The sequence below is a fragment of the Centroberyx gerrardi genome, chromosome 6 (genome assembly GCF_048128805.1).
Source record: "Centroberyx gerrardi isolate f3 chromosome 6, fCenGer3.hap1.cur.20231027, whole genome shotgun sequence".
NCBI lineage: Eukaryota > Metazoa > Chordata > Actinopteri > Beryciformes > Berycidae > Centroberyx > Centroberyx gerrardi.
In genome coordinates, this window is record NC_136002.1 from 34,400,652 (window position 1) to 34,411,247 (window position 10,596).

Consider the following 10,596-nt stretch of genomic DNA (forward strand, 5'->3'; position numbering starts at 1 on the left):
TAAAATGGTTAAAAAACTATGCAATGGGTTTTACATGGCGCGTTTACACATGCTGAGCCCAAAAAGTAGACTTGAAGTGTAGAAAGACGCTGCAGGTCGCAGCGACGCGCGGGTCGGAGCCGGAGCGCCGCCCTGCACGCCGCCGGAGACGCAGCGCCGGTTAAAACGGGAGCGTTTCTGTTCTGAGAGACGGACGACTAAAAAACACGGCTGAGTGGCGTCCGGTGTGATTACAGGTCAGACAGGACCGCTGACCACCGGGTTCAGATCTGCCAGTCTGCAGTGTGATGTGAGTACTGCTGTGTTTCATAGTGAGCTTCACACTAACTAACTAATTAACTAACTAATTAACTACCGGACTGACCCAGGGTCTGCTGGTCCTGGTAGAGCCGGGTGACTCTCTCCATCAGCTCCCACTTCTCGCAGCAGCCTTTGTAGTTGACGAAGTTCCTGGCGAGGATTTCCTTCAGCTGGCGGACGCTGAGCGCCTCGATGTCGTCCGGGCAGGTCAGGTCCGACAGGGAGGCGCGGCGCCCGGCGGCCTGCACCTCCTCCACGTCCGAGGACTGCCGCAACACAATCACAATCATTCAGTCCACACTGGGTGTAAACGTCTTCACCTGAGATGTCTAAATGCAAAGTGTCCATTTTTCTCTGCATCTGAACAATGAAGCCAAAATATTTTAAAGTTCCCCATCATTGGTGCCAGAGGGATAAAGTGGAGCAATGACTGATGACTGACAGGATATTATGATATGGTCAGTATGAACCATGATCTGATGTTTTGGGTTTTTTTGCTTCCTCATAAATTTCGGGCAATTTTTGCTTAGGCTTTGATGTCCGTTATAAAAAGTTGGTGTACCAACTGATGCGCATGCTCACTGTCACATCACTGGTTCTTACTGGTTATATTATTATTATAATATTATATTATATTATATTCGGTCTGAATATACCGTCTGACTCGGACAGGCGGCATCTTGTGCTTTTTGAAATGCTTAAAAGGGGGATGGGATGCTGCAGACATGTCAACGGTAAAACTGACTTCAGATTGATGAATAAAGAAAAAGCACCATCGTAACATCTCAGTAATCCTGCCAGTGAGTTTGGCAGAAGCTTGTAAAAACTCTTTTCTCTTCAGCAGCCCACAGGCAAACAAAACCAATACAGGAATATCTGAATGTGTCGATGTGGTTTACCTGCTCGTCCTCCTGAGCGTCCGGCCCGGCGGGGGCGGCCTCTGTGGGGCGGCGGGGGGGGTCGGGCTGCGTGGAGGCGGGGCTGGTTGCGGGAGGGGGGTCGGGGGTCAGGGCGGAGAGGTCGGGGTTCGGGACGGAGGGGTCGGGGGTCAGGGCGGAGGGGTCGGGGGTCGGGCTCTCGGGGGTGGCGTCGCTGGACGGCGGCGTCTGCTGACCCAGGACCAGCTCCACCAGCTCCTCCTGGACACACGGGACGAAGGAGCTAATTTAACTAGGGATGCCGCGATCTGGATCGCGGAATCGGCCGATATTCAGTATAAATATGAGATCGGAGAATTCCGATAATGCTTTATAGTCGCCGATTGCAAAAACCGATCGATGACGCAAAACACGTGAGCCATTTCTCTTCTTGAACTTCTTGAATTCATATTTCTTTAGGCTACATGTTAATTAAAAACACAAATCTTCATGGACAACCAGTAAAGTCACAGTCCGTCACGCCGCTACTTCCCCTCATTTAATTCTCTGCTTATTTAATGCATCAATTCATCGCATGCCACGTGCGTTTGTTTACATAATGATCTGCACTCGAACCGGACGACGGTCGAGACCCGAACAGGAGAGAGGCAACTGAAAAGTCTCATTTCTCTCTCTCTTAAGAACATTCACTTATACAAAAACAAAGAGTGAAACGGATATATGTCTTCGGAGGGCGTCTCCATTTATTTAACTCGACTCAACAACACAGGCCAGTGGCGACAGTCTGAGTCTTGTGCTTCGTTATCTCACTAAATCATGTTGCTACCTGGAACACATGGTTTTGTTTACATAATGATCAAGTAAATATTGAGGTAGAAAAAAAGAAAATGTGGATACTTTTTAACCAGGACTCAATTTGATGGATGAAATGTATGTAAAATGGAAACTGACCTATAATACTGCTATACCAGCTGCTATAACAAAACAAAAAAACTATCTATGGCCGATCGGTATCGGCAGATATGGCTCACAGACGATCGGCGATCGGTGTCAAAAAACATTATCGGGGCATCCCTAAATTTAACTGTTCAACCCCTAACACAAATTTCACAATTGTTTACATTTGTAGTTGCACTCTAACTTTAAATAACAGAATAATGAGCTTGCTCCGCACCTTCTCCCGGCACAGGTGGGTGGAGACTTCGTGCAGGTGCAGGTAGTCTCTCAGCTCCTTCACTTTCAACTTCATAAGCTCTGCCCGCTCCAACAAGTTGCCATAGAAACGCTGACAGGTGTGGCAGAGTCGGGGGCGGAGCTCCAGCTGGGCGGAGCAACGACCGCAGTAATTCTTCTTACAGTCCACACACACATGCTGAGAGAGAGAGAGAGACAGAGAGAGAGAGAGAGAGAGAGAGAGAGAGAGAGAGAGAGAGAGAGAGAGAGAGAGAGAGACAGAGAGAGAGAGAGACAGAGAGAGAGAGAGAGAGACAGAGAGAGACAGAGAGACAGAGAGAGAGAGAGAGAGAGAGAGACATAGAGGATAACATGTCAGATCATAGGGGGGGGCGGGGGACACGTCCCCTCCAATATTCAATAGTCATTTTGTCCTCCAATAATTTTTCTGGACCACAAAATTATTGGGGACAGCACAGCAGGTCTGTCGGCTCGACTTATTGAAATAGCGGTTGAGTTTATAACTATAAAGATAACTAGAACTATAAAACGATTTCAATCGTTGTAAGTAAATAGACTGTCTGTGTTCACACTACAACTACAGGCCTGTTCACATCCAAAATGATAACTATAACTCATTTTGGTTCCATCAGAGTGATTTTTGGGATGCAGAGACAACAATAAAACATTTTTTCAACCAATCAAAATAAAGTAAAAATGAACGGTGGGAGAACTGAGCAGCTCTCTCTGCTGAGGAACTGACTACAGAAGTCCAGAGGAACCAAAGACCATCGCCTCTATAAAAAGGTTGAAAAGAAACATGAAAGTCGGGATCAGAAGAGCTCTTGGGGTTATCGGTGAGTCGTGTTTACACTCTTGGAAGCTGGTTAATTCTCTAACTATTTGCTATTACCCAATAAACATATAATGCTCCTGTAACGTTGTGTAATGTTCCTGTTTGGTGGAACTTCAGCAGCAGAGAAGTTTCCCCTTCAGCCAGGTGACGTTCCAGGTGTTCACAGGAGACTTTCCTCTGATCCACAGTGATGTGGTGTTCAGAGACACCTGCTGCTAAAGCTTCACTATGTCACTACCCTTTTAACTCTCATATATATACAGTGTAGGCTATATATCTCAAATAAAGCACAATAACGTAATGGCCCGTAACTTGTTTTATTAGCCTGCATCATTTAATATTATTAGTAGTACCTTTTTTAGAAGATGTCTTGGCTACAGGCCGTTTTATTAGGCATATCAGTCCTTAGTCCTTTAGTCCTTAATGAAAGACTACCCTCCAGCCTACCATATGCTGTGCTATTTCATTTCTGCCTTTCATTGTTATTTTTGACTTATTGAAATACAATGGCCTGTATAATATGGTCAAATTAATAAAAAGAATTGGCATACTTGTTCCTGTAATTATTATTAGAGGCCAATAGCCTACTAGACGGCATAAATGACTATTAATTTAAAAGTACTCGGATCGGCCGATCCACTTGATCAAGTACTCGGATCGGTTCTCAAAAAATGGTATCGGTGCATCCTACCAAACTGTGTCCCCCCCAATATGTAAAGAATGGTGATGCCCATGTGTCAGATGAAGCTGTAAGACAGGACTTGACACCGTGGGTTCAGATCTGCCACAGTCTGCAGTGTGATGTGAGTACTGCTGTCTCACAGTGAGCTTCACACAGCTGCTGGTACCTGATCTGCTGAACAGGAACACACTCAACATGACAAAACCACCAGACAGCGGTCCCATACTGGCTGCTAGGCTAGTCTGCAGGGTACCAACTATCATCTGGAGTCCTGTTCTATTCTACACATCCAGCTGGCTGCTGACAGAGTGCCTGGTATGTTAGTGCTCTAGAAGTAGGTCTGTATAATTAACCATGCATTATCATATATTGATATGCAAACATTTTTATTACATTTCATTTTGTTCAAAACACACACACTGTACTATCAAATGAAGCGTTCCCATGAACATCACTTCTCGATTCACAACCTGAACTTCAACCAATCACAGCCATCTGGAGCACACAGCGTGTCTGTCTCTATAAACCCATTCACCATTCCTGAGCTTTTTAACTTCAAACTGAAACCATCCAAAACTGAATGACCAGCTGCCATTTCATCAGTCTCAGTGTCCGGTAAATATGAATAAAGTCACTGATGATAGGCTAATTCATCATTTGAGTGTTAAACACCTCAGGATCATCACCTGCCATTGGAAACATCTCAGTTGTAAAGCAGATGATGTTAAACAAGCTCAGACAGTAAGCAAACTGCCTCAGGACAGCCTGGCTGAACAACAGTCAAGTCAAGTTAATTTATGTAGCCCTTTATCACACGCATGTCTCAGAGGACTTTACACAGAAAGTGTCTAGCTAGATCTAACTAAACACAATCAATGGTGAACAAAATGATATAGGACAAGCACAGCGAAAAACACAAGGTAGGCAAGAGCAGATTTAGCAAGACAAACAATCTACCTGTTCTCCAGCCTAACCTCCCGGGACCCAGCCTCAGACCCTGATCCACACAAGGAGAAACTCCCAAGAGAAACCTTAGTAGGAAAACTTAAGAAACCTTGGACGGGCTGAGGCCCCCCCCCCCAGGCAGAGAGGGATCCCCCCCCCCCCCCCCCCCCCAGGCAGAGAGGGATCCCCCCCCCCCCCCCCCCCGAGGCAGAGAGGGATCCCCCCCCCCCCCCCGAGGCAGAGAGGGATCCCCCCCCCTCCCCCCCGAGGCAGAGAGGGATCCCCCCCCCCCCGAGGCAGAGAGGGATAACATGTCAGATTACTGTCATCCTGTTACATGTCAGATTAGTCATCCTGTTACATGTCAGATTAGTCATCCTGTTACATGTCAGATTAGTCATCCTGTTACATGTCAGATTAGTCATCCTGTTACATGTCAGATTAGTCATCCTGTTACATGTCAGATTAGTCATCCTGTTACATGTCAGATGACTGTCATCCTGTTACATGTCAGATTAGTCATCCTGTTACATGTCAGATTAGTCATCCTGTTACATGTCAGATTAGTCATCCTGTTACATGTCAGATTACTGTCATCCTGTTACATGTCAGATTACTGTCATCCTGTTACATGTCAGATTACTGTCATCCTGTTACATGTCAGATTAGTCATCCTGTTACATGTCAGATTAGTCATCATGTCACATGTCAGATTAGTCATCATGTCACATGTCAGATTAGTCATCATGTCACATGTCAGATTAGTCATCCTGTTACATGTCAGATGACTGTCATCATGTCACATGTCAGATTAGTCATCATGTCACATGTCAGATTAGTCATCATGTCACATGTCAGATTAGTCATCATGTCACATGTCAGATTAGTCATCCAGTTACATGTCAGATTACTGTCATTCTGATGCATCAGCCCACAGCTTCACTGAACACTACACTACCATTACTACATACACACGATCCCAATGGAAATCGAACCCCCCACCCTGGCAGTGCTGGTGCCTTGCTCTATGGAATGGAACCTCTAACCCTGCCTGGTAGTAATTTGGTAATATTACAAATTCAGCATTTCAAATGACAGCCAGTAATAGCTCTTCAGTGTGGCATGGTGTTGAAGTATGCAGTATAAAGTGATGTGAGGTTACCTTCCTAGCTGCCGTGTCGAAGCGCCCCCCGCAGGCCTTGCAGGTGTGTTCAGGCGGCGACGGGTGGCTGCTGTAGGCGGAGTTGGTGTAGGACCGGTGCCGCCGAGCGCTGCCGGACTCCTCCACGCTGGACGAGTCCATACACATCCAATTACAACAGGACGCCCACATACTGCCTGACACACACACAGCAGGATACTCACTTTTCAGTCCCTCAGTGGTTTGGATGCAGAAGTTAAGGTTAGGGGTCAGAAAATGAATGAAAGTCAATACAACATCCTCACTTATTAAAACAAGGGAGAGTGTGTAGGTTATTAAAACTGACAGACTGACAGTCAAGTTCAGTCAATGACAGCGAAACTGAAGCTACTACAGTGTGTGTGTGTGTGTGTGTGTGTGTGTGTTGGCTGTCCTAATCATTAATTTAGAGCGTTAGCTGCAGCCACAGTGACATCCTATCTGTCTGTACCTGCTGTTCCTGTTACCATGAGTGTAGAGACAGAGCAGCTGAGTCAGCTTGTTGTGGTGTGGCTGTAGATCCATTCAGTAACGTTCTCAGTAAAAGTGAATAGTGTGATAAGGTGGATTTGGTTACTGTGACACAGTAAACTGTCTTGTCTTTAGCCCTAGTCTCTACTCCAAAACACTCTGAGTTGTAGCTTGAGAAGAGTCAGCTCAGTTAACCTGAACAAACTGTTAGCTAGCTAACTAGCCGGCAAACACACTGATGTTAATGTGAACATGCTAACGCTAGCTGCTACTAGCTACGTTAGCTAGTGTGCTAATCAGATGTGTTAAACACTAAATCAATCAGATGGATCAGTGATGAAATGATCAGTTCTGTTCAATTCTGTTGAGACGACAGAAACACAGTCAGCTGTTCACAGAGCTGAGGACCTCCAACATGGCTGTGTGGGGTGTGTGTGTGTGTGTGTGTGTGTGTGTGTGTGTGTGTATGTGTGTGTGTGTGTGGGGGGGCTATGTCCTTCACTTTTCCTCCCACTCTAAGAATAAATAACTTGTTTTCCTGACAGCCTAGCTGGGTCAGGAGTCAGCTATGTTATTTCACGTGTTAAATCTGTTATTATCTGTTATTTCACATTATATCTGTTATTTCACATGTTATGTAGCTTGCTCATATCATTGCAAAAAAGAAATGAAACGTTGCAAGCCTTAATAATGCCCAGTGTTACATTGTGGTAGACATGGCGCTAATCCTTGCATCCCATTGGCTATTACTCACTAATCGTTGCGATTCATTATGTCATATAAGTCTTTGTTTACAGTAGCTTGACTTGTTGTTAAAAAAAATCCTTGGAACAATACTTAAATTTTAAAAAGACCGACTTTAACTCTGTGGAACAATGCTTAGACTTTAAAGGATACGGCCGGTGTTTTTTACATTTCTTACCGTCAACAAATCCTATGAAAATAACAACATCAACAATGCGTTTGCTCTCCTCCCGTTACTTTCCCACTTCCCACGTTCCCTTTTTAGTCTTCAACCCGGAAGTCATTGGCTCCAATTGTAAGCTAAAAACCTTTAAATACAGCTCACAAAGACATAGTTTACATTTTAAAAATCTCTAACTGTTACCATGAAAAGTCAGACTGTTGTAGTTATTACCAAATCAAATTCAAATGGGAACAAATTCTTCATTATGCCGGGGACTATTTTCTGTGCTGCGGAACTACTTTCCTGAGATGGAAAACGTGTTTACGGTCTTATTAAGTCGTTTGAGGAAAAAGTCGTCCGGCCCGGTGCATCGTGATGATGAAATATGCTGCAGAGCAGCAGCATGGCTCTGTGACGGGTTTTAATAGTTTTTAATACAATGCAGTTCTATGGCTGCTGGGACATGAGGCTGCACTGGGACCGGCTGCATGGACGAGACTTGTTGGCAAAACAAATTCATTGCTGATTTTGTTATTTTCATAGGATTTGTTGACGGTAAGAAATGCATTAAAAACACCAGCCTTATCCTTTAAAATGATGCTATATGGAAGATTTGAAGCATCTATCATGTTTGCCGTCTTCTTTATTGGTTGTAACTTGTAATATTTAGACAGCATTTGTTTTCAAAATATTTACTTTGAAAAAGACAAAGTAAAAATATCAAATATGTCCTAAAGCTGGCAAACCATGTGATGCAGATGAAATGTGGGATGGCTGACAGACAGATGGGTGTGTGTGTGTGTGTGTGTGTGTGTGTGTGTGTGTGTGTGTGTGCGCAGCAGAAGGGAGCTGTAGGATTTTCTGAACTGGACTTTTCTCCGCCGGTTCAGTCATCTGACAGCAGAAACACAAAGATTGTCACACTGAAGACTCTGTCAGACTGAACCTGACCTGCTGTCTGCAGCTCCTGAGTGATCCAGGAATCTATTATAGGAGACAACGCAGAGCAGAGCCCTTCAGGTGTTGTGCTTCCTGCTGACCTGCTCTCATATTTCACTGTAACTGAAACTGTTTTAACTGTAACTGATGAACCTGCAGTAAATCAGCACCGGTCACACTGTGGTAACAGACAGCTATCTAATCATCTGTTTACATACTAATGTAGTTAGCTACAAAAAAATAAAAATAAAAAAATAAAAAAAAAAGACTTCCGCTCTAACCTTTCAAAATAAAGGCCTCATTCATGAACATGTGTGGTAGTGCCATACAGATCGAAGCATGTAGTTAGTAGTAGTGGCAGTAAATGCAGCAGTAGTTGTAATAGTTATAGTATCAGTAGTACTACTACTACTACTACTACTACTACTACTACTACTAGTAGTAGTAGTAATAGCAAGTAGTATCAATGTCAAGTTAGCCATAACTAAACCTACGATTTCCGGTCACAACTTTCAAAATAAAGCCTTATTGTCGAACATATGTGGCAACTCTTTATCAGTACGAAAGTGAAAACAGATCATATTTAGGAGGAATCAGTAGTTCAACCACAGATAAATTAGAAGGATGTCTATCTTGCAAAAGACGGTTTGACCCACAGCAGCGCCGCAGGACTGCCAAGTCACAAAGAAACTCCCAAAACCCAAACCTGTTCCACAACTTGGCGTGTTGTGAAGTACGTTTTAACCACGAGCTGTGGCACAACTGCTGCGTTGCTTCCTGGTTTATTACTAACATCATATTCTACCATTAATATTAATGGTAATCTCTCCTGTGCGGCGAGGACAGTATGCCAAATTAGGTTGAAAAATCTGTCAGTTTGCTTCCTTGTCGGCACGTTCCTCCCTGGTAGAACATGGCTTAAGGTCTTCTGCTGAATTCGGCATGAAGAGTCTCACTAAGCAGCGCTTTGTCTCAATAAAATCTCAATAAAATCTCAACTTTTAGAGTCGCTCACGCCGCTCGGCGCCGGCCGCCGCGGGGGGCTGGTGGGAGAGGATCTGGGGAGTAACAGGCGAACCAAATCTAGAAGTTGATAGTTTGTTAAAATACGTATTTGTTATGTTAGATGTATGCCGAAGGGGGGAGTGGCTCCTAATGATTCGTAAAAAGTCTTCAGTCATGTTTTATGAAGTGTATTTACCATTAAGCAAGGCTCCATTAAATTGACAGTGTTTTTAAAGGAGTTTGGCGTTAAGTTCTCTCCAGAGTATGGAACGTATCGGGGCTGCTAGCAGGCTAACAGCTAGGCTAGCTAACGTTACTGAAGTCGATTAAAAGACTCCGGCTAAACTTTAAACGAAACTTAACAGTCGTGTATCCACAACCCAACGGCGAACACAGCTGCTGTCAAAACCAAACCAGTGAACAGAACCAGTTTGTCGGCAGTTTAACTCGTAACAACTAGTAGGATTATTAACATAAAGCCATCTTACCTCAGGCTGACAGGCTGCTCAGACTGGTGCAGCTAGCAGTTAGCTAACAGTTAGCTAACTAACCAGCAGCTTGCTGATAGTTCACAAACACCGACTAGTTTTACCTTGTCTGGCTAGAAAACCATAATGTCTCGTCTGCTGACTGTGACTCTGAGTGAGAAAGTGGAGTAAAGGGAAAGTATCGCTGTTCTCTGAAGCCGAGACTGTTGGCTGAAGTTCAGCTGAACCAGGAAGAGTTGAGCCGGACAGACTGAACAGTCTGAACCTAGAAACTAACATGCTGTAAAACAGTAGGGAAGTAATGCCATAATATACTATATCAATATCACATCAAATATTATCGTGATACCACAGGATATAGAAAATACCACTGAACTGTAACATGATTATACACATACAGACACTACGTCCCTATGGGAATATTATAGGAACATTATATTCATTTTTCGAAAGGATAAACTATAAATGCAGTCAATATATCCAAAAGGCTTATTTTCTTTATTCTTTTCGATGATTAGAAATAATGAGAAATTTCTTTCTGACAAGTGTGAACAGCATGGTGCCTTCTGAGAAAAATAAAACAATCCAAACTACATAACATTTTATGTAATATATATGGTTTATTTATGTTATGTAACATTTATTTATAATGTATCCTTCCACTGCTGAGGCTGGACTGCTACAGCTTTATTTACTGAGGCTCAACTTCACATTTGTTCAACCAGTCTGTCACTGGACTGACCAGTCTAACCAGTTCACTGGACTGACCAGT

General features: G+C 43.8%; 1 protein-coding gene across 1 annotated transcript in view; it reads right to left on the minus strand.

Moving 5' to 3' along the window:
* The window catches only part of rffl (ring finger and FYVE-like domain containing E3 ubiquitin protein ligase), a 15,741-nt gene extending 5,703 nt beyond the window's left edge, over positions 1–10,038 (minus strand). The window contains exons 1-5 of the mRNA XM_071913666.2: positions 9,825–10,038; positions 5,997–6,172; positions 2,353–2,550; positions 1,200–1,439; positions 365–566 (exon numbers count right to left, since the gene is read on the minus strand). Coding sequence (XP_071769767.2) covers positions 365–566; positions 1,200–1,439; positions 2,353–2,550; positions 5,997–6,167 — 811 coding nt within the window. The 5' untranslated portion in view covers positions 6,168–6,172; positions 9,825–10,038. The remainder of the gene's footprint in view (positions 1–364; positions 567–1,199; positions 1,440–2,352; positions 2,551–5,996; positions 6,173–9,824) is intronic.
* Positions 10,039–10,596: the final 558 nt, after the last annotated feature.